The sequence below is a fragment of the Caloenas nicobarica genome, chromosome 1, assembly GCF_036013445.1.
Source record: "Caloenas nicobarica isolate bCalNic1 chromosome 1, bCalNic1.hap1, whole genome shotgun sequence".
Classification (NCBI taxonomy): Eukaryota; Metazoa; Chordata; class Aves; order Columbiformes; family Columbidae; genus Caloenas; species Caloenas nicobarica.
In genome coordinates, this window is record NC_088245.1 from 29,579,088 (window position 1) to 29,603,404 (window position 24,317).

At 40.3% G+C, this 24,317-nt stretch overlaps 2 protein-coding genes and 1 long non-coding RNA gene across 4 annotated transcripts; 1 reads left to right on the forward strand and 2 right to left on the reverse strand.

The window, feature by feature from the left end:
• Positions 1–2,872: 2,872 nt before the first annotated feature.
• LSMEM1 (leucine rich single-pass membrane protein 1) lies at positions 2,873–11,513 on the reverse strand. 2 transcript variants are annotated; one of them, XM_065633077.1, is made up of 4 exons: positions 11,219–11,513; positions 8,661–8,792; positions 5,235–5,369; positions 2,873–3,528 (listed from the first exon to the last, which is right to left on the reverse strand). In XM_065633077.1, exons 2-4 carry the CDS (start codon positions 8,785–8,787, stop codon positions 3,320–3,322), a joined length of 471 nt encoding a protein of 156 aa, XP_065489149.1. In that variant the 5' UTR covers positions 8,788–8,792; positions 11,219–11,513; the 3' UTR covers positions 2,873–3,319. The 2 variants fall into 2 exon arrangements, with proteins under 2 accessions (XP_065489149.1, XP_065489058.1); XM_065632986.1 differs by having other exon boundaries at positions 11,212–11,513.
• LOC135987879 (uncharacterized) lies at positions 10,525–16,073 on the forward strand. The gene is made up of 3 exons (XR_010606090.1): positions 10,525–10,785; positions 13,035–13,196; positions 15,708–16,073. It is a non-coding gene; the product is annotated as an uncharacterized LOC135987879 (long non-coding RNA).
• On the reverse strand, positions 13,447–24,317 carry IFRD1 (interferon related developmental regulator 1). Its single transcript, XM_065632854.1, has 12 exons — positions 24,011–24,317; positions 21,784–21,888; positions 20,784–20,865; positions 20,216–20,340; positions 19,762–19,919; positions 18,394–18,444; positions 18,119–18,297; positions 17,905–18,013; positions 17,407–17,541; positions 16,049–16,177; positions 14,891–14,986; positions 13,447–14,128 (listed from the first exon to the last, which is right to left on the reverse strand). The coding sequence occupies exons 1-12, from the start codon at positions 24,054–24,056 to the stop codon at positions 14,039–14,041; spliced, it is 1,305 nt and encodes a 434-aa protein (XP_065488926.1). The 5' UTR covers positions 24,057–24,317; the 3' UTR covers positions 13,447–14,038.

Here is a 24,317-nt window from a genome sequence, read left to right on the forward strand (position 1 = left end):
TGTGGAAACTCCATCATTTAAATATTTTGCAATGTGAATGGACAAACATCTGTCAGGAAAGGTTTAAGTAAATCTGCTGATGCTGTCAGGCAACAACATGGATTTGATTGCCTCCCAAAATCCCCCTGTGCTGTCTGTGCACTGTTTTCTACTGAAGATGCCCACTGTATGGATTTACCTAACCTCCAGCTGGTTCACAGACAGGTCTCTCTAAAGAACATGTGTAATTTTTATTTACCCAGACAAATGCTGCAAAGCAAATTACTTCGGATAGATACCTCCATAGCCTGCAAAGAAGAGAAAAAAGGAAGAAGCGGTACTACTGATGAGATCGGCTGTGACTGCTGTCAGATGAAGCTATTACTGTCAGATCACCTTCCTGTACAGAGAGTTCTTTGTCATAATACCAGGTATTGCAAAGGCTCCTGAGAGGCACAGCCACTCGAGAACAGAGATCTCACCCATGTCTGCAGGAGACATTGCAGCCCCCGCACACAGCACAGCGGTTGTGCCACGTGTGGTTGGGGCTTGGAGTTCACTCGTCACTTAGCTGTTTGTTCAGGGTAAGGATTATGGAGCTCTGGAGTGAGCTGAAGTCCACTTCAAGGTCAAGTTTGTGGAAGATTTTAAGAGTCAAGTATGAGTTTGTTTGGGGCTATTTCACTGTCGGTAGGTAAGACAGATATGTTCCCCTCAAGAAGCCGCTACTTGCTTCTGTTTAGGGGGGTACTCCAAAAAGTGCTGGTGGGGTGGCTGGGGCACTCTGCTGACAAGGCGGCTGTTCCAGCCCTTGCTCTGGTCTCACAGGGAAGTGGCCCTGGCTGGAAATGGATATTGGTAACTGAGCCGAGAGGCCACAAGCAGCCACATGCAGTGCTGCCCCGTGTCTCCCTCGAACACAAGGGGCTCCAACAACAGACGAGTTTCACATTGCTAACAGGATGGCCTAACTAAAGAGTTCCTTGGACCTTTGTACTTTTCCAGTCACTGATCTTAATTGCTGATCACTGCTAGTGAAGAAGCAATTAAATATGAAAGGGATGATGCAGGTCCTCAGTCCTGTGTAATACTGAGCACACCTGCACATTTTTACGCCCTAGCTGGTCCTAAGTCTGTGGCAGTTGAGGGCACTCAGCAACTTGCAGGATCGAACCATGGACTGAAAAACAAAACAAAACAACAAAAAAACCCAAACACTTCCAATCAATAATAGAGACAGAAAGTGTATTTATTATGAGTACTGACTAAATAACTAGATTAAGAGTAATTGATGACAAGACCAGGGAGATGAGGAAGCTTTCATTTCTTTGGAGACTGTTGCTTTAGCACAGATTTTATTTACAGTCTCCTGCCAGAAAAATCTCTCAACAATTGGTATCAGTTTGCAGTGGACCACGGAGTGCTCCGATAGCTGCAGTTGCAACAAGGGATGTCACAAATCCATGTGTTGGAGATGCACTGAGTGCCAAATACTAGAGTTGTTTCTCCCTTGCTAAAGAGTACAGATGTGTGTCAGTGCAAGACAGGATATCTTGAAAGCAGTTATGGTAGCTACAAGATGAGTGGGAGGGATGAGAACTTAATACTCTCACTAAAAAGCAGCTGACAGCTTAGAGAAGAACACAGAAACAACACTACGAGTGTCATGTTTTCAGTCGTACAATACTTTTTCTTTTATCATTGAACAGTATTTACAGAAAGATGATTTATTTGGGCTTTTAGGGTTTCTTTACAACTTATTCTATGCTTACTTTCATCATTCTCTATTAGCTATATTAAAGTCATCTTTGTAACAACTACTTGTGATGTCCAGAGCAGATAATTTTGACTCCAGCTGGGAATCAACAACAGAAATAATAAACTCTTAAGACCAAACCTCACAAGTTTTGTGCAAATGACTTGACAATAATACAGCAGGAAAAGAAAAAAGGGTGCTCAAGAAGTAGAAAGGTGGTGATGTAAAGCAAAGCACTCCTAGTAGCAGGAATAGAAATTCTGTGAATTGGTGGGCACATCCAAATAGAGTCATAGCAAGAAAGATTCCTGGACTTAGTTCTTCATTCTGTTGTAGACAATGAAGTAGTCACTGTAGAAAGAACTATCATTCATTCTGGAAAAGGAGACTGCAGTGCAAGTTATCTACTTTGCTGACTTTTTTTTTTTTTTTTTTTTGTCCATAAGAGATAGGAAAGCATTGGATGAAAAAGACAACTTGAAGTAAAAGAGATGATGTCGGACCTACTCCCTAGTGTCAGCTGCCATTGCACCTCTGTGATGGGAGTAACCGATTTGTTCATCGGTAATGGAGGTGGCTGCTTAATGTACGTCCTAGTAGAAGGATCTGAATGCTAAAATGACAAAGCTGCCCAGCAGTCCCTTATGTGAACACACTTCTGGGTGTTGGTCTCCACAACTCTGTAAAGTCAGAGTGAGAAAGCATCAGCTCCTGCTTTTACCCCCTGAGGTCCTGCTCCGTTTTAAAAACATGAAGGCTCAGTCCAGATTTCTACCTGCTCTGTGGCCCTTCTCCAGTAGTGGCCAACAGCAAGTATAGGGAAAAGTACAAGAACATGTAGCATTTTACCCACAACACCTTATAAAAACACTTGGCCTTCCTCCAGAAAGCACCAGCAAATCCTGAGTACAATGTACTAGCATTGCTGTGAGATGAGTATTACCACACTGAGTCCTCTAAACCCATTTCCCGGGGAAGACAATGACACCCACTTTCGGACAATACTAATTTGGGCTGAATACGGCATATTATAAAAGGATTTGGTTTTATTTAAGCTTGGGGTTTTTTTCGCAAAAGGAGTAGTAAGTCCATCTATTTAGATGCACAGAAAGGCAAACCACCAAACAGTGTGGTAGAACTGAGTTTATTTTTAAGTTATGGAATCAGAAGTTATCCTTAAATACAAATAATACAGAAGCAAACACAAAACTTGTTCCAAAGAAACAGGAGAATGACTAAGTGAACAAGGTCATGCTGGAATCACGTGAATAGCAATCACTATTTTCTGTGATCATTCGACTTATATTTAAAGTAAAGGTAAGCCCTTAACCCTGCAATTTACAGTGCACAGAGAATCTGGAACCCTTGCCCAAAATTGTTGACAATCCATTGTTTATTGTAAATCATATGGGTTTAGATTTCAAAATCTATGTTCACATAAAACAGGATATTATTTTCTAGTATTTTTAATTCAGGTGGCTTTTCCAATACTCCTGTGACCATATAGAATGTTTAAGTAATCTGTGTGCCGTATATGAAAACATCTGTGTACATGAATACGCTGAATTTCATTCCAGAAAAGATCTATTCTCCAGGGACTTTCAGCTCAGCATGGGTAAAGAGGTAATCATGGAGATCAGGAGACTGCGTGAAGAGGTATCGCCCATTTTCCTTAAATCCTGATAGATTTAGATGCTTTAATATCATATTGTTCATTTTCTTAAGCTCTTCTATGTTCTTCTTTTCCAATACTAGTCTGCTTGATATTTGGTCCATCTCATTTCTAGTTTGAACTTGAAAAGGAAAATGTACCACATTAAATTGGCAACATAAAGTCAAGAGCACCACTACCCTCTCTAGCATTCCTGTGGGAGTTTGTAGCGTATTATGATGAATAAAAATATTAAAGAGGAAAATAACTGCAGGTAAGAAGTTACACATCTGGTGGAGTTACCTGCTCACTAGATTCTTTAACTGCTTATTTGCTGTTTTATTCAGTGCAGTGCAGCATAATAAACTCAAATACATCTCAGACAAATTTTGCAGTCTTCAAGAGCGTATCCATTCCATTAGTGTCCACAGGAAAATGTCTTATTTAGGGGCTCCGCGTTGCTATTTCTGGGCAGTATACACCTGTATTTTTCTAAAAGTATAATTACTAGATCACCCCAAAGACTATATCCAAATCACTTCATTTTCTAAAGCATTTAGATTAAAGGAGAATTATTGCAAATATTGCCATGAAGAGGCCAGTTTCCTCTGGACCACCAATATGCAGTAGGTGTCTTGTACACTTCCGGAGCTATTTTTATTTTGGCCTTGTGACATTAACAAAATTTACACATGGGTTGTGAAGCTTAAGTCTAATAGTGCCAAAGCTAAATGAATCTATGTCTATGGACATACTGACCTCCAGCAACTCGAGCCCAAGCAAACCCCTCTAATCCCTGTAAGTAGTCTTTTTGTTATTACTTTACCATTTTTCCACTAGAGGGGCACATTACTCATTTTTCTATACCAGGGCTTTACTTTTAGCAATGCCCTGTTAAATACATCTGGAATTCAAGCATGAGATATTTTAATTAGGGTTTTACAACCATGATACGTAAAATTTCCTTTGTGCTCTTTACTTGTCTGATATTGTGTTCTTTGAGCGCTTATGAGCAAATTCAGTCAAGGGTTAGGATTTCCTGTTCAAAAAGGAAAATGAGGATTTTTGCTCCAGCAAATTCCATACTATAGGATAAAAGAAATCTTGATTTCACATGGATTACAATTCATTCATAATGGACTTGTAAGTTAGAATAATGCACCTTGTACTCTTTTCAATGCTATTAGCCCAGAAAACCCAAAGATGGCAAGAGTTCCATAAACAAAGGTCACAGTGTGTTTAGCTAAGCCAGCCTGACCGGTCCAGGCAAAGCGAAACAGTAGGTACATCTGTAGACTCAGTGCTACGTGCCCATTTTGATATATCTTGTCTGATTTTTTGTGTCTTATATTTGATATTTTCTTAGTTCCCAACAAGTTTCCAGTTAGTACTTAGCTGGCAGCCTTCAGGTCTTTCTTCAGGTAGCCTGACTTAAGTGTTAGTCTGGGTGTAATTCCAGTTTCAGTGGAATGAGACCAATACTGAGTTTTATTTGAAAAGGAATGGAAGGCACATTGTCAGAGCATCTCACTGCCATACAGTCATCTTTAAAATTTCATTTAATTTTCAGTCAGCATTTTTAGCAACACAGCATAACCCTGCTGAGCTAAATTCTTCACAGCTGTTGAAGCTCACAAACCCCTTGCACTAAGAACAAAATTGTGCCTCCTAGCTCAGAGTGGAGGCCTGTGCTTTTGCACCCAGGACCACGACCCACCGCCCATAACCAGCCAAAGCCTTTGACCATGCAAATACAGCAGTATCCTGTTACAGGGTAGCACGACACATTTCAACAAAGTTCTTCCAATTGACCCTACATTTTTAAGAACCACTGTTTGGTTTACTTACTTATTAAGAATATCACGAATGAAACAAGTGCCAAACTGACGATCAGAGTAAGAATAAAGGTGACAAAGAACAAACACTGGTTTCTGTTGCTCCCTGCTGTGTTTTCTCCAGCACCAACAGTGTTCTCTTCCTCATCTGTTACGAGATGACAAATCATTTGGTCATAAAGTTTGTTAAGGTTGGTTAGGATAAACATGACAAAATGCTTCTGGCTCCACGAAATGATGCAGAATACATCACAGTTTTGGTCAACAGATTTTATTTCCTGTGATATTGCGTGAGAAGGGAAGAAATCAATTTTATGAGCTCAACTGGAATTTGGAAGTATAAAAACTAATACATCTGTTTTAGCTGTTGGAACATTTTCAACAAAACTGTTTCTGTTTTGTTGAAGATGATCTGTTTTAGAGTTCAGAGTTTTACAGCTCAGTTTTACAGGTACAGAGGTTGCAATGAAGTTTTCATCAGAAGGCTTTCTAAGGACCAGAATGGACTCAACTTTTCAAAACAGAAGAAATAAAATCTCATATTGAAAGCCTGGCTACAGACTCATCCTACACATTAACCCTCTAGATTCACATATTTTCCTGTTTAATGATAGAAATGTCTCTGGGATGATTAACTTCCCAAATTAAGCATCTCAGTTAAGCTCCTGGTGTTAGATAAGATGAATATAGGTCTGGACTTTTTATCTTTAAACAAATGTTTTAAATATTCTTCTTTAGGTTTTGTTTGTTTCATTCCAACAAAAAAAAATGATATATTGTCAAAAATGGAACAGAGTCTCACATGGACTTGTTGTCCTTCAAGCATATGAAGATGAGGGGGAAAAAGGACACGTAGTTGTTGTGCTGCCCTCAAATCAGCATGGCAAGCTAGTTTCTTGCTTTTTTACAGACTGCGTTGCATAAAGGGAAAGTCAGTAGTTTATCTCATAGAAACAGTTGTGATCAAATGAAAGGTGGCAGCAAGTCCTAAAGATAACTGATGAAGTCAAGTGAACACCATGACGAAATTCATGTGAACATAAAAAAAAATCATACTGAGACAGAATAGTTTAATCCCAAGCTTGCATACTTTAACTATTTACTAAGGTTTGAGTGTATTTTATGTTTTGGAGGGATAGGGAGATAATGTAATTTAATTTTGGTGTCGGTCTTACACATGCTAAAATTATACGCAAATGACTGAAATTTCTTCTCCTGTAATTGCTGTCTTACCATTCTGAGAGTAGCGTATGCATCTCTGTAAAATATATTCCTAGATCATGTTCTTGTTTTAGCTGGTAGAAATCTCTGAGGTCTTTGCAACTGAGCCTGTAGTGATAAAGCTGAGGGAAGGCTGCATATCCCGTTACAGCACTTTAATAATGAACCAACCTGAGGCTGAGCAATTCACTGAGTTTGTGGGAGATCTCTGAGAATCTCTCTGTTTTGCTTTATTGCATTTAACGCGCCTCTGCCCGCAGGTAAGCTGAAAGCTTTTAATATTTGGGGTTTAGGGGTTTTATTTTTATTCCCTTAGCATTCAGAACAAATGCATCATATACTAAGTGCCTGCACCAATATTGCCTTCTAATCGGAGTAACAAGGATGGGGAGGGCGTGCTACTGCTGTCAATCAAGCACCCTAAGCTATCAATGGTGGCTCACAAGTGGCCTGTGCTTGCTCTGCCTAATGAATGCTGTTTACTACTGCAGCTGGGTGAGCCTGCCGGACTGCAGCCCTGGGAGGAATCAGAGAACACGCGTTCTTGCCAAACTGCAAACAGTGGGACCATTCTGTCGTCTGAAACATGAAGAAATTGCTGCCACCAAAGCAATCAAAAAGTATATAAACTTTAAATAACTTTTAACATGTTTGCTGTGTGTTTGATGAGCCAGCTCGTATTAAGCTACTGAACAAAAGGAGTGCTATGTACTGCAACACTCTTGAAACATCAGTTTTTAAATCAAATTGGGCGTCTGCTATACAATTAATAGATCATTCATGAGAACTTAGTATTTATCAGAAATTGAAAAACATTCCACAGAGCTCACTAATTTTCTGGCAGGAGAACCAGAATTTTATGCAGCTGAATAGGGAAGCTAAGGACTGTGAAAAATTCATCTTATGTATCTAACCAATGGAGTAAGATAGCTACAGAATCTCTGAGGTTTTTTTAAAAATAAAGAAAATGTATTTTAAAAATAATCCTAGAAGAAGTCAAAGCACTTTACAAATTGATGCATACTAGGCTACCTTTATTTACTGCTGAAATGTAGGAAGGAGCATGCGTGTGATTATTCCACAGAACCGTACATGATTCCACAGAACCCTGTATGTTTACCTGGAAAGTAAACAATACTGTCCAATAAAAATTACAAAAGACAGCAGGACAGCCACACTGCAAAGAGTTTCCTTGGCATTAAAACCAATTTATCCCACCGTCTCATTTTGTGCTTGTAGAAGTGACTATCAAGATAACATACACGTGAAAATTAAGTAGATTATGTCTAACATCTTCGTGTTAAATCTAGAAACTGACACCACTCTAGTTAGTTGTGTTAGGAAAAGTTAGAGAACTCAGAAGGAGAAGTAATGGAAAGGCATTTAAGTCCTGTAACTAGAAGCGTGATTAAGTTATGGCCATTTGAAATTCACTTAAGCATAGCTGTTGTTTGGTAGTTTTTCTTCAGTCAAATTTGCCATTATAGTAAGGGAAATAAAAGCAGATTCAGATATTGTCATGCGGAATGCTGCTGAAAAACTTCAGGTTTTAAGACATTTTCAGGTCACAAAGAATTCAAATATATTGTAGCCATCCCTGGGTAAAAATATTCTTGTTGCTGTGAGCAAATAAAATATAAAAGCTGTATAAAACCAGTAAAAGTGTGAGAGCCCATATCTGAAACCGTAAGTAAACAGTCCTGGGTTTGGTGACAGAAAGAGAGTCTGCAAATTGAAATGCTTTAAAGTCTCGGGGGATATTTCAGATAACTGGTTTGAGTCCTCAGGAGATGTGTCTTGAAAGAAGGTGCTTCTGTTGCCACGTGTGAGTTTTAGTGCTCGTGAAGAGTTATGATGCTACTTATGTAGCAGGTGCATATTGAGCATGACTAGAGAAATTATCCTGCAAGGCATCACCTCATGGGTCCCGATGGAAATGGAAGATAAGTTCAGGCTTGACAGTGAATCCCCAGCCAAATGCAAAGATTTCCAAGAACCTAATAAATGAAATACTTAGCAGAAGCAGTTAAACCATTAATCCGATCTCCCTAAATTATGCCTTTTCAATCCTTTTCTTATACTTTTCAGTACAGAGTTTGACACATACTTATATGTCTTGTATATATAACAAACTATTGGGCTGCTGACATTACATGTGGTCAGTCTTTTCAAATGTCATACGTAACTCTTTTTTGATGGTGTCATCTATCATACATACCTAGTGCATGTTGGGATTCAGCTGGACAAACATTTAGTTTGTTTAGGTTGTTTAAGGAATCAACTACATAAAGTTTTCCTTCTTCATGAGTATCAGGCAGGTTAATTTCCAAGGAAGGCCTCTCCATTGTCTCTAAAATAAATAATAATTTAAAAGGTAAATTAAAACACGGATACATGAAATAACTGGTAACGGTTGGTGTCCTGTTCTAAGGAAATGCTGAGCCACCTTAACCCTTAAAATAAAAAGATTTGAAGGACCAGCATACTTACTAAATCCTGAGGGCAAGGGTAACTCAGTACATAGCACTTGTTTATTCTTGGGGATCTTTGATGTGTATAAGATTTAATTTCTACATTGTGTTTGTGCACACACTTATGCTTACATTTACATATATATGTGTGTGTGGAGAAAGAGAAAAATCTATATGACTGGCTCCAGCATTGATTTGAACATTAGTTATTTCGTTGTGCAACCCTTTTGGTATGGTGGGTACTTGGTGAGATGACGGGGTGATATCCCGACCACAGTGAAAGCCAAACCTTCACTACCACTGCCAGGAAGGATGTCACTCAGGTCCTCTGCTTCCAGCATCAAATCATTCTGAGATAAGACAGAGAAAGCAGGTACAGATGTAGGAGATAAGCAGCAAGAATATGGGTCTGCTTATGCACCTTGGCCTATCATAGTGAAGTTATTATTTGTGAAAGATAGAGCAAAAAATGGTTTTCTAAAGTGGTTCTACCTCACATAGATCCTAATTTGTGGCAAATGAAAGCCTGACAGAAAAGTCTTCTCTTCAGACTAATACTCCTTGCCTGGATGGTATCCAATCAGCAAAACCAGCTTCTCTGCAGAATCTGGGCGCGTGAATTATTGTTTATATAAATACAGTTATGAAGGAAGGTTATATACAGAAAAGAAACAAAACCTAAGGAGGTTGCTCTATGAATTGCACTTCATTCTTTAACAGTCTTTTTGTTTTATTTATGCTACCCTAATTCCAAAAATATCTGTTAGAAGGAAACTACAGTTCTAGCAGTAAGGAGATGCAGGTGCTCTAATTAGGCATCTTAGACTACCCTGACTGCTGAAAACTCCCTCTGTAACTATTGAAGAAAAATACATACCTCCCAGTAACATTCCTCTTATTCTAAGATAAGTCTTTTTGACTTTACAATTGCGATCTAAAGGTGCCTTTCCCTGGCTAGTGAATGTAAGGGGGAAGCTCACAAAGGTGAGTTTAGACTTGGAGTTGAATAGATCTTAACCGTTTAGCATTTTATCAAAGCTCTTAATTTCAGTTTTACCATCTAAACATAACTCAGCACTTCACGGGATGCAAACCTCCTGTTGATGAAGAGTGTTAAGCACCTAAGAATGATTTCTGAATCCTAGATGGAATGAATTGCCCTCTAGACATGTCTCTCCTAACGTGGCACTTAAATTAAAAACCTCAAGTTTGGGGCATACAGGTCTGAGCATTTACAGAAAAGACCCATTCTTTCCCTCATCGAACCAAATGCAAAGATTGTCATAATTCACCCAAATCTGAGCACACAGCCACATTCACGGAGCCTCGATGAGTCTGAAGACTAAGTGAATTGCTCCTCACAACAGGGCTCGTTCTCCTGATAGTGGGAATTGGCTGGGCTACATGCGTACTTTTATATTGCTATTAAAGAGTGTAAGAAAAGATTACAGCGTATTTCTTCTCTGTTCAAAATTGTTGCTACGAAATAGAAAGATAAGGCAGAAAAGCCGGCATGGTAGTGGTGACCGTTACTTAGCATATGATTGTCAGGTGTGGAGCAGTGATTTCGGGACAGCTGCTGTGTCCACTTTCCTTCCCCTAGAACATCGTGTGGTGCCGGGCAGGAGGGTCTGTGAGCCCTCTTGCCACCAGCGCTGGCTCTGCCGCCTCCCTGCAAGCAGAGCCGCGGCAGCTGCAATCCCTGCTGAGCTCTGCCTTTCAGCCACGGCGTGCTAAAAGTTGCCACCTCATGCACAGCGACTTTTGGTTGCTTTTATCTTCCAAAAGCAGTTGATTGTCTTGGGTATTTTGATTAGTACCTCCAGGCAACTTCAGGACAGACTCTTCTTAACAACTTGAGCTGTAATAAATGTGAGTACCTTTGATTCATCAATATTATTAATTATTAGTTACTACTTATTAAAAATGGATTTCCTCACTGTGCATGTAACCATAGTGAAGATAACCATTATTAATTCAACAAAGGCTATATTACATCTGTTTGATTCCATTGACATGCAAAACAAAAGAGAGAGGATACAGACATCAGTGTCACTGGCCAGAAGTATTGATTATTTTCCCAACAAACTAACCTAAACATCGGGGGTTCTGGAGTCACTCTATCTTGTACTTTAACCTTAAAGATTTTTTTTTCTCCATGTGATTTTTAAATTTCTCTGTAAGTTGTGGCAAAATCAGAACTTAATGTGAGAACACACTGAAAATTCTTTACAGAAAAAAAGGAAAACAATCAAGTCTAAAAGGAACTAAAAATCAGGAGAATGAAATGTTACTTACAACATACCCACGCTGAGGTAATATGCCAGTACAGAAGAAATCAGGCAGTGAAAATCACCAGAAGAAAACTCCTCTCTCTACTTTTAGAGCCATAGGAACCTGTCAGCTCCTACAGGACCCATGAAGGCAGCTATGAAACACACTGTCCCTTCCCATCTATATTTAGAGTTCATCTTGGCTATGTATACTGCCTTCCACAGTATCAGTCTGCTTAAAAAGAAACCAGCACACACACAGTTCTTCTTTATTATATGGGAATCACGATGATAATATCCTATCATGGAGAAAGAGGTTTGTTACTGATGATCAGTATTTCACTAACCTTTTCATTAATGATGCCTTTTTAAAACTCATCTGCTAAGCAGAAGAGTCTTGTCTACGACACTGCAGCTATGAGTAACCAGTTTGCTATGCAGAAGAGTCATATCAACAGTGTTGCAGCCATGAGTACTTTAAAGGCATAGACCAGAAAAAAAGGTATTTTTTTCCTTCTCCCACACACCTTACAAATTAAAGTGGGACAGTATTATGGGATGGACTAATTTGTCTGGCATTCTTCATTGTTTAAAAAATTAATTCTGATGAAATGTTGGTATTGGTAGTTGCTCCTTTGCAGACGGTTCTCTGTTTTTTGTTGCCGACACTGCAGAATGTCATGGTACAGCACACCACAATGACAGGCAGCTGACACAAGAAGGGACCATGGCTCAAAACAACAAATCCTTTCTGAAACCATTCTATACATCTGAAATTTTGAACCCCTTTTCAAACTCTCAATATGTGTGCTTTTCTCTCGGAAAACAGCAGAGAGGATACATCTTCTGACTCACAGTTTCCCAGCCCAAGCTGACGAGCTCTGCCACTGCCCAGTCTGAGTTGCTGGGCCAGCAATGCAGACGTAACAAGCTCACTCCCTTTCTGCAGGCACCTCCTCTTCCCCCCAAACAAGAATGTGCAAGCCAAAAAAAAAAAACACACCAAAAAACCTCACCTCCATCCCCAGGAGATTCCTGCCACCATCCTAATTGGAAGATGAGGACCCAGGCTGCCCCAGCTCTAAGCTTGAAGAGGTCTACAAACCCATCAGGCCTCTGCAGGGCAGCAAAACAGCCCATCTGCCCTCAAATAGCCCCAGAAGCCACCCTGGTCTCTGTGGTTTGCAGCTACAGTGTAAGAGGGGAAAGGGCAACCACGAGCTTGGCCACCTGCCACTTGCTGGAAAAAGCAATTCTGGAAAATACTGGCCAGGCAGGAAGCTGCAGAAGGTGCTATTTTACACCAAAGTGTGCCAAAGGTGACCACCCAGAAGCCATCAGAGACACTAGCAGGGCTTGCGGGAACATGTTGCTCAAAGGGGGCAGCTCCATCTCCTTCAAGGATCAGAAGTTTCTTTTCCACTTGTGTGACAATCACTGACAACACACATCAGCAATAGCACAAATTTCCATGTCGGTAGTAGCACAAATTTAAGTTGAAGGCCTTGCTTAGTGCATTATTTGAGGTAAAACAAAATTAAGAGTTACAACCAGTTAGCATGTGTGGGTTTTCTGGAATAAGTTCTGCTGCAATCTGAAACTAAAAAAACAAAACAAACCCCACACAAACAAAACAAAACAACCAAAACCCATACCACCACACACAAACCCAAAACACCCACAACCAAAACCACCAACACCAAAAAACCTGCTTTCCCTTATCAGAGCAAGCAGCAGTTTTCAGGGTATGGGGCGGAGTTTTCTAGGGTGTAAGGTTTACTTCCTTGGCTGATAACTTGACCTCCAGTTTTCAGAACGTTTATTCTAAACAAGCCCTTTTATTTATAGGTCTGCTGCTTGAGAAGCTCCAGCTATCTAAGGTTTTAGTGTCTTTATGACATAAACACTCCACCATCCCTAAGAAAGACAGTTCTCAGTTACTGGCAGAAACTGAGAGCAGAGCAGTTTTCAACCTGATGAAAACAGGGCAGCAAGACTGGCTCCTGTGAGGTAAGGGACACGGTGTTTTGCAGTACCAGATCTAGAAAACATTCTACCATTACAGAAATTATGACAAATCCACAGGCTGTTGTGCAGACCATATGTAAACAAGATATACCTTCCAAACACAGCAACATGTAGCATCTACATTGAGACCAACCCAATAAACAAACCCATGTGTTTCAGCCTTTAGATTTTGCTCATGTTCCACCTTTTCATTCACATAGTAATGACTTTTACACAGAAAGCAAGCAGTGACAAACACCTTTATTCCAAAAATTAAAGATGCAATTTCAGAACATAAGAATCTTGGTTTTATTTTACATTGAGGCAAGTCTTTGTAATTCACTGTAAGTGAAGGTAATTGAACTTCACAGTCCCTTTTAGGATGTAGAAACTTCTTTGTCCACCTGCCACTGAAGAGTTTAAAAAGTTACTAAAATAACTCCACATAAACAAGTTCATCTTTTCATATTAGCACATTGTTACCAAAACACTTGGTCAGTGAATTCATTTAATTTACCTTCATATAAAGAATCCAGTCTGACACACGGCATTTGACTACAATTATCCACCCCACTTAACAGTTGAGTTACAATATATTTAGCCTTTGGAGCAAGTTGCATCTAAAATAAGTGTTATAATGTATCCCTGCACCCAATCTTACATCAATCTATATACAGTGTATATGCAACTAAGCAACAACATGCATGATATTTACAGATTTTATACAAAATCCCTATGCACAAGTGCCAACTGTGACTACAGAAATTTTAAAAAAATTAATTTAAAGGTTACAAATCTATTTTAATTATGAAATACTTAAAATTGAACCCCATGGAAAAGGAGATCTAGAAAAATTCCCCCACATCTGCTCTTTTATCACGACATTTACTCCTAGCCTTCGTCCGAGCCTTGAATGCTGCAGAGTTGTACAAGTGCTACAAAATAAAAGGAGAAATTAATCACAGATGTTCAAAAGGTTTATGTCTATTAGAGATTTTATTTTCTGTTAAGAAACAGCTGAAAATATCTTTTTATTAATCTTTGAAGTAAATCAGTAGGCCTTCTGAAATTTATAGTATAACACCTTTGCACGAAAGGCTGATTCGTTTTAATATATATACGTTTAAAGGAAACTTGGCCTGTGTTAAGAAAGGCTGAGCCAGGAGCAATTCTGGAAGCCAGTCAGTCTTGAGCATCATACAGACACAATGTAGATTAATGCTGCACCCCCAGATTAAACTTGATAGCACCACTGCACAGACCGTTCATACACAGGATGAGTACATTCACAACCAGCAGAACAAAGTCCCCAGTATCCATTTCACACTGGCGAGTTTGGGATACTGCTGTTATAAAGACTTTGCTTCTATGGTTTCCTGTGGGTCCCTACCCAAAAACCTATGGCTCTCCTAAGAGCCCAAGTTTCACACCTATGGAGAATTCATTTGGTACCAATCTGCAAACAGATGCTCCAGAAGAAATGCAATAGCAGAAATGTGCCCAGTGGAAAATCTAAGATAGGAGCTCAAAGACACACACACAAGGAAGGTTTGGTTTCATTCAGGACAATATGGGGCTCTAAAGTAACAAGTTGAAATATGACAGCTTCTAAAGTGCATATTTAGAACAATATTTAATTCAGCAGAAATATATTAGCGTATAAAGTAAAGAAAATACATTAAGGTGCAGTAACCTACCCTTTCAAAACGGGAGATCTTCATTGTTTTAAGAGTTGCAGCATCTAGCATTACTGGTGGACCAAGCTCAAACACATTCCGAAGAAAGTCATTTGACTAAACAAGAAACACATACAGTTATCAGTTTCTCCTCCAATTATCAAGTCTCCGTAGATGACTACTATTAATTATCAAGTATTCCAGTAAGATATAGCAGCAATTTGACAGAAATTTTAGTATCTTTTGCAATTAAGCCAGGGAACACTTCTTTCTTTAATCAGAATAAAGCTAAGAACTAAAACTGCCCTCTTGAGAAGACAGAGACAGCTCCCCACCCCACCCTGCATTGATATTTTTGTCCCAGCAAGTTAGACACTGTTCTATTACATCCTCTGCAGAAGATTAGACAGCTGGACACAGACCCATATGGCTTTACAACACACCAATTTTTAAATATTTGGCTGTAAAAGCACTACAGGGTGTTTCAAAAGGATGGACCCAATTTCAAAGCAAAGTGATTTCAAATTGAATAAGTCTTTTTGAAACACCCTGTATTTGAAAAATCTGAAAAAGCTGCTACATGCCTGGGGTGCCGCAGTCACGCAGAAATACAACCAACACTGAGGATTTTAACCCCATGATTACTGTAGCAATTTGGAAGCATATACGCCATAGCTGGAGTTCCTGCTTCTGCTAGGTATCTAAACAGATGACTAGTGCACAAGCTGTTCCTGGAACTGAGATAAGGACTTAACCCTTGCCTCCTGCAATGCTGTCATCATTGGGCTGCAAGTCGTGCTCTTTACATTTAATTAAAACTTTGCATTCCTTTTTACAGGCTTGAGCAAGAGGGGTGGAGGCACACAGCCTTACAGCAGTCAGACGGCTACACCACTCTGCTGGAAGAGAGCATATGGCTTCAGGAAAAACTCTGAAGCTAAGATGTTATTCAGCTTGGACCTCTTATTTCTTGGAGAAGTCTTCTAACTGCTAACCCGGTACACCCAGGCTACAACTTGAAGGCAGCTCACCCAGACGGTTCCAGCTCACTGTGGTTCATGTTGCAAGTGCTGCCTTTTAACGCCAAGTTCTACTCAAGACCTTGTGATTCAGACTCAACTACTACAAGGAAACCAGGCAGGGAACAACAGTCTGAGCACGGATCAAACAGTAGCTCACCTGCAAATGATATTGCATCCCCGACCCCAGAATCTCCTTGAAGGTATCGTAAGTTTGTTTTTTAACCCAGCAGTCAATATACATGCGCTCAGGTCCAAACTTAACCATCTCTGTAGGAAAGTCACGCTCCTATACAAAGTTAAAGGAAACAACATATATAACTTTAATTTAAACAGTCTTTTGTATTAGGAATTGTATGTATCTCAATGAACTTTATTTTCATTAATAAATTTGGTACATGAAAACCTTCCAAAGAATATAGTATGTGTATATTAAAGACCGTATTTGTTCATAAACACGTAAAGTTAAATCTCATGTAAGACTTGAAGCTTACATTCTTCAAGTCAGAAAGCATTTCAGAAAAGGAACACAACTTTCATCTTTAAAATGACTAAGAACTGGACTTATCTCCAGAAAAAAACAGTTCTGAGTGCAGGAGACACCTTTCAGCCAGTTTGTAACCTTATTTAGTCCCCATCTTTCAAGTGCACTGAGTTACATTTGTGACAATGGAATGCAACAAGTGCTAATAAGTGACTCAGGTTCTTCTATGGGCAGAATCTCAAAGGTGACTCCAAATCACTTCAAAACCTTCTCCTTTGCTTCAAAGATTTCAACTGTTCTGAATGTCAACTAATATATAGTTAGTTTTACCCATACAGTAATGTAAAAAGTAATTACCTGAGAAGTAAAATATCTAGTTTGAGAGGTATAAAGTAACAATCAATTAAAGTGATAGAAGTTTGACATTTGTCTTAGATGCTTTACTCAGAAGTTATGTCACTAACCAAGTATCTTTAGAGTCCTGATTTGTGTTCTGTTCTCTTAATCTGGATATGGAAAACAGAGCACAATTAGGAAAGCAACCCCCCCACACACAAACACTTCTTCAGCCCCTGACAAAGGTGCCATTTGGAAATGTACGTTACTACTAGGTTGCTTTCTGTTTGCTATACACAGCAGTTCAATAAGAGATTTTATAAGAAACCTTTTCACAGAATTCAGTACACTAACTTGGATGTCCTACAAAGTTTTTTATTAAAAAACACCTGCTCATTGTATAAAATAAAAATAATTCAGTATTTACAATGCAAGGTTTAGCCTTTATAAAGAAAAAAAACACTCTTCAATATGGAAGTATGGAGCAAAATAAGCAAAGTTTGACTTTCTTTGTTCTCTATTCCTAAAAAAGCAGTTATATTTTGCATAAATGATCAGAATTTGAAATCTCACTGAAGTAGTTTTTTTCCTGTTGTTTTCACTGAAAAAGTAATTCTATTTAATAATAGTACCATTTTCATAGAATTGTACACTACATAGTTTCAATCCAGACATCCAAAGTAAGACAAAAGAATTACCTCAACAGCTCGTAAAACATCTCTGAAGACAGATCGCTGCTTTCTTTTATCTACTTTGGCTCGGTGCTTGTTTCCATCTGTAGCCAGAGCTCTTAGCTTCTCTGTTAGAAGTTCCATATCTTCATAAAAGAAATCCTAGTCCAAAAAAAGAATTTTTTTTTTTTTTTAGTTTCTGGCCTTAACATCTTTCCCTGCAAATAGGAAAATGGATCTCTCCAAAGCTTGCATACTACATTTCTAGTTACTCTTAATTACTGTTTGATGTGTTTTGTTATACTGGTCCTGTTTTGCAACATGGAAAATAGTGTAAAAATGATAGCTCAACTGCTGTGAATCATTGCTACAACCAATTAGACCGGGGCAGACTCACTACAAAGAACATAACCCAGTGAATTATGTGCTGCTTGTTGAGATCCAGAGTGCTATGCTACACAGGTTAAATAATTTGTCTTGTCATCATGCCAGTGCAAGAAAATTTAGCTGCTGACATCTACTTACAGCATCTGTTTCGCGTGCCAGTTCAAACAGAAGGGCTAATGTTTCTCCAGCAGCTATTCTCATGTTGAGATCATCACAAGACAGCAGACTTGGAAGTTTATGCAAGTGCCTATGGAGTAAGTCACATTTCTTTAAGTTGTAAATTTTGTTGACCCTGCTTCATTGCTTATAAAAAGAGTCATTACAAATTTTGTTGTCCAAGAAAAATACTCACATTTCAATTTTCTTCTTCACTTCATTCACTGGACAAATGGTCAACAACAGTGTCCATGCTAAGAGAGCACTGATGTGAAGCACAGTATTATGGGTACTCGACACACCATTAGTGTCTCTATCTCGCGGATAGGCCTTTGTAAAGATGGTTTCCAGGCATTCCATAGTAGAGTACAGTTCCTGAACAGGGCAAAAAAGATCATTCAAGTGCTTAAGTTTCATACATTTTCATACTGCCAATTTATTTTTTGAAAAAAAAGTATTCTTTATCCTCACCGTAATGTCATCAGTGACAATAAAACAGCAAATCCCTAAGCAGGTTGCACACTAGATAGAAAAGAAAAAGGTGTCAGTCTTTGACAGTAATGTTACTGTTGACAAAACCTTCAAACTTTGACCTTTGAAATCTAACAGCTGAAGTAATGGGAACTTCAGACTAAGACCTCAGCAGAGGAGAAGTTTCCAACACTGTTTAATTCAGCTCCTTTCTAATAGTTAGCTCTCAGTTCCCATCTACTCTCAGGTTGATTCTACAACACATGCCAGTCTCAAGCATTCACTTTTCATGCTGTATTATTTAATATAGCTTACAAAGCCCTTCCAAAAAGCTACACATAGAACTCCTTTCACCCAATTACTTTCAATCCCACTAGGATTCACTAGCAGAAATCATGTTGATAAACAGTAATGGACATATTTCCCACAGCTGTGAATAAATCTTGTATTTTCCCCTCTCTGCCCACTATTACAATTAAAAAACATTAAAACACTGGACTTCCATAGCCTTTCTCCAACTTTTACTGCAAGGTCCTGCAGATCTCTTCTCTATCCCCCATATTGTACTCAGTCTCACAAAGAGCAAGAAAAAAAAGGTCCGAAAGTGATGTTGGCACTAATCACACAGGACTGAAAACTACAGTTAAACTGGACAAGTTTTAATAGCTTTTATTTGTTTGTAGAAACAACTGTTATTGAACTAATACCACCTCCTCTTCCAACTGAGAGTATCTATTGTAATACAGCTTGAGTACAACAGAAGTAGCCAGCTCTGTAACGATAACAGCAAGCTGCAGTATATTAGTTAAAACTTTGAAATTTAAAAAAATCTTGCGAGAGCTTTAGACTGTCTTCAGTCAATAGTTCAAGTATACCACTGATGTGTAGATGAGATCAATGGGTGAAAAACTTAGAATACTTTTGGTTGTATGAATGTATTAAGTATGTAGTTCTAAATCTGCTATATATGATTTTATCATATATATTTGTATGAGCAACATTCCTCTGTTGTTAAAGAAGTTAAAATTAATACAGGAATGATACTTTTTTTTTCTATAGGACTTCAACATGAGCCCTCAGAACTACACTAAGTAGACTGCAACATAGTGAGTTAAGACACTTGACAAAGTACTAGGTGTGACAGCTCTTTAAGGAAGTTCCCAGGTTGAAGAAGAGAACAATGTTTAGCCTTTATGTGGAACTTTTTAAGCCAGTGAAAATTGCTATGCATCATTCAGAGCTTACGTCACCTTGTAAGGTATAGTAGTAACCTTTAGTGTAGTAACCTTTAGTTCTGGATTACACAGTCATGAGCTGGTCAAAAACTGCCCTCTGTCCCTGCCTGGGAAATAAACATTTTATACTTACAGCCTGCCTGGCTTGGATACTGGCTGTTCCATCACAGACAATCTTCTTCAGAACTGGACCAAGGGTCTTAAAAATCTCTTCACTTTCAATTCCAGACCCCATCTGCACACACAGAAGACATGCCAGTCCGGCAGCTGCACACTGTTCATCACTCTTACCTAGAGGTTAACATATTATGATGAATAATCACTTTGTGCATTGCTTCCCTCCTTCAAAGATAGTGGTCTGAAAACTTTTGAGTGGAAATTCAGAAACCAATAGACAGAAGACAATTTTAGTTGATTTGCTAAGTCAGTTAAAATATGACATTTAAATTAAAAAAAGGGATGTTGTTAACATAACTAAATTATTAAACACCCTATTAAGCACTAGAGAAGTCTCAGTCTTAATTCCATTTATACAATGAGCTATTTCATAGGGATTACTGCTTTCTATCAGCAAGCATGTTAATTACCTTTCTTTATGCAGCGTTCAATGCTATCAGTTAGTGTCATTCTCCTTTCCATGACAAATTCATATAGTATTTTAGAAGAAAAAGCACTTTTCAGACTTTCAAGAGCTGCTTGTCTTGTCTTTGCACTGTTAGAAGAGAGAAGGAAGACCTCCTGAAATCCACACACATCAGTTAAAGCTCAGCCTTTGCTTTCATGGTAGTTTATATTTGTCTGCATCCAACAGAAGAGTAACCCACAGACATACCATGAAGTATGAAATGCTATGAATTGCCTCCTTCCTCAAGGACAGAAAAACTTAGTCGGAGATTGAGTTCACAATAATACACCAGACTAGAAATAAAGTTGCTTTACCTCAAGCTATTAGGAAAGGAAGGCCCAACTCTCAACTTATCCAAAAACATGGTGGAGGGAGAAAGGTCTTTTCAGATCCAGAAGGAAAGCAAGTCTTCCCCAGCAGGAAATAATTGTAATTTCAGTAAGCACATAAGAATTTGGATGCGCACTTCCCTTATTGTATCAGAGGAAGAGAGAAAACATATGAATGCATTTCTTCAAAGCTTACTATACCTCTTGTCCAATGTAAGATCAATAAATCCCTTCAGTTTGTATTCTAAGTCTTCTTGAGTGGCTTCTTCATCAACTTCAGGCCCTAATCCAGAGGAAACAATTTAGTCCTACTGATATACATTTTATTAGCAGACACAGTAGTATCCAACACTTAATGTTTTTAATACCAAGAAGAAAGCAGTTTAACAGAGACCATAGCTACAGAATTGTTCAGTACTACAGCAATGGAATGGTGTTAAGCATATATCAAACTGCCCCTCAAAATACTTCGATAAAAATTGATGTATCGATACATCTGTGCTGTTTCTATACCTGCTTCTTACACATGCCAAGAATGAGGGAGCTCATCAGGTCTTACGCAAATTTGCTATAAGTGAGATCCATCAACCAAACCTGTCCGCAATATATTTTCATCCAACCCACTACATCTATCCCTGGAGCACAGTGGAGTGTTCACAGTCCAAGCAGCCTGTCCTACCTGGCAGCACTTCAGATGCCTCTGCAACAGCAGCTCAGTTAAGAGTTGCAGGTATTCACAGGGAAGTCTCCCTGCCTTATCCCTCCCCGTAGCAGGCTTTCAGGACCCTTCCTCCCAACAAAATGACATTAGAGCAGAGGGCAGAGGAGACAAAGCAGAAATCTAGTTCAAAACTGGCAAATGTGACTCCTTCCACTTCAAACTCTTCTGCAGTTCCTACCACCTCAACTATGTGTTATGAAACTCCACATCTTATAATGCATCTTAAAAATCTTATTGTCCCCAAAATTTCACATTTTATAATTCTAAAAGAAAAAAAACCTAATAGTTTAATGAGAAGCTCATGAAACCTGGAGCATTTCTTACCAAACAAAAACGATAACAACTAGATTAATAATCACATAGTGCTTAACAGAATGTCACTATTTTGCTACTGCCACTTACAGTGTAGTACTTAGACTCCTAAGTTAACTCAGGTTTTACATTTTTAAATGATTAACAGGTAAAAATGAAACAACATACCATCCTCAGTGAAGCTAGCAGGATCACTGAAGCCACTGCAGTGGCTCATAGTTTCAATTGAAGCATCTTCATCACTAAAAGGCTGCACGTTTCTGGGCTGACCACCTTAAGGAAAGATGAATACAATAGTTTGGTCATTTTTCACAAGGAAAAGGAAGATCTGAACACCAAAAGCAGAATTCAACCCTCCCAACAAATTCAGTCTCCCTGATCCAGACACAAATACATTTCCTTCCCTTGCTGGTTGGTTCTTTTACTCCCACCTGTTCTGAAGACTTAGTTGGCTCTGTTCTGGAAGATCGTTTGTGAATGGTGGGGAAGAACCCTCCTAGTTTTCAAAGTGTTGGTAGAATTCCTAGCTCTAGCTTTAGGATCTTTCTACAATCCACTTCGAGTGAATGCAATTTCCTCTGAATGTGCTTTAAAAATAGCTTTATATTAATTTAACTGTTAAGACAAGCTGCCAAAAAGAATTGCAATACAAACTTTATTTTTCAATTTTGAGGGACTTCAAGCCAGGATAGGTTATACATTTAGGCAAACATACATTACCCAGTTCAATGCAGGGTTTACAGGATTAAGTGTAGTATGTGCAGTATCAGCAATGTCCAACCCTATTTTAATACTGAATTACAAATACAAGCCAAAATGTCAAATGCTTAAACAGGGGAAAATAGTTTTAACCTCTCAGCATCAAGAAGGCCTCAGTTCAGTAACTCCAGTCTTTTTGAAGAAAGCAGTATAATTTTCACCAATGCTCACCTTTACAAAGTTTTCATACCTGTATCTTATTGTTACAGTATTGAGTTGGTGGAGTTTGATCTGATAATACTGTAATTTCTACTGCTCTCCTACTCTAGCCCTTAATTTGTGTCTACTAAAGTCGATTAACAAAACAATATTTTCACTGTTATTTCTCCAACAGCTCCCAAATGTCATTTACAGAACCTTGAATTCTGCTCTTCCACATATTTTTTGTGGTACAATTTATTCTACATTATTGAAGAAGGCTGTGCACAGTGTTTGGCAGCTTCAGACAGGCTTCCTGGCTACCAAAATCCCCAAAAAGCATTTGTATCTAGGCAGAATCAACCTTGAGTTGATCACTGTCCAAGTGCCTTCCAATAAAGTCAAACTCACACTTCAGAGGTTTTGCAACTCTTAGCTGTAAACCATTTATTTGCATCACTGGCCATAAACCTTGGTGTCTCCTATAGTTACAAAGGACAAACATCAGCCAATGCATAGACCAAGAAACCTGGAGGCTCAGAGCTCCGGCATGGTCACCTTCTGGCTTCCAGTGATGTCAAGCAGGGAAGTTCAATGGGAGAAGTGGCGAGAATGACTGCCAGCCCTTCACAAACTGAAATAAAAGCAGCTACAGAAAGCCCCAGGGAATTGCTCACTTCCTGAACATTCGATACTAAAGAGACAGACTCTGCTCACTGCTATGGGAGCCTGAAATGGAATTTCTCACGACCCCACAAAACCTCCCTTCTGCCCTGGCATCAGCACCTCAGCCACACACAGTCTGGATCTACATTAAGGTTATTTCGTAGCATCCTCTTTTAGGCTAAGAAAGCCTTTTTAAAGAGACCGCAGCCTTTCGCAGCACAACGCGCTGACACACACAGCTCCACCGGCCGGAGGCACCGGAGTGCCAGCAGTAGCCGTCCCCCCGCCCCGGAAGGGCCCAGGCTGGCGGCGGGCACAGCGGGGACACTCGGGGCTGTGCGTGCTGGGGACGCGCCTTTCGCCGCTCCCGGCACCCCGCGGGCCCGGCGGCACCCAGCAGCGCGGCGGCCAGGACGCCCCCCGCGGGGCCGGCGCCGGCCGCTGCCCTCAGGGCGCTGCTCGTCGCCGCCGGCGGCGCCAGGCACGGCCGCCGCCTTCCCGGGGCCACCCGCGCCGCCGGGCGCATGCGCGGAAACGGCGTGAGGTGGCGGTTTCGGGGCCGGCTCCTGCCAGCCCGGCGGCGCCGCCCGGCCCGTGCCCGGCTCCAGCTCCGGCTGCCCGGCCCCGCGGCCGCCCCTGTCCGTCCTGCCGCTTTCCCACCAGCCCCGCGGAGAGCCTGGGCGCAGCCACCCAGGGCTGGCCCGCCCGGTCGCGGCCTCTCTCGCCGGCGAAAGGCCGCCCCCGCCTCGGGCAGCTCAAGCGGCCACGGGAAACGTCGGGCGCCCTTCGTGCCCAGCGAGGCCGCCCGCTCCGAGCCCCCGCCCGCGCTCACCGGCTCCGCGCTGGTGGTTGCTCCCTCGCTTCTTAGGCTTGGGCATGGTCGCAGCGGCGCTCGGCTCGGCTCCCGCGGCCCCTCTCCGGGTCTCGGTCTCTCTGCTCCCCCCCGCCCGGGAATCAGCGACAATCAGCCGATGGAAGAGCAGGACCGCTTTTTACTCCAACGCCTCTGCGAGGCCGATTTCCCGGTCCGGGGCAGCGGAGGTGATTGACGAAAGCAGGCGGAGGACGAACCGGCGGCGAAGGCAGAAATCCCCGTGGAGGCCCGTGAGCGGAGTCGATGCATCTTTCTCCTCTCAGAC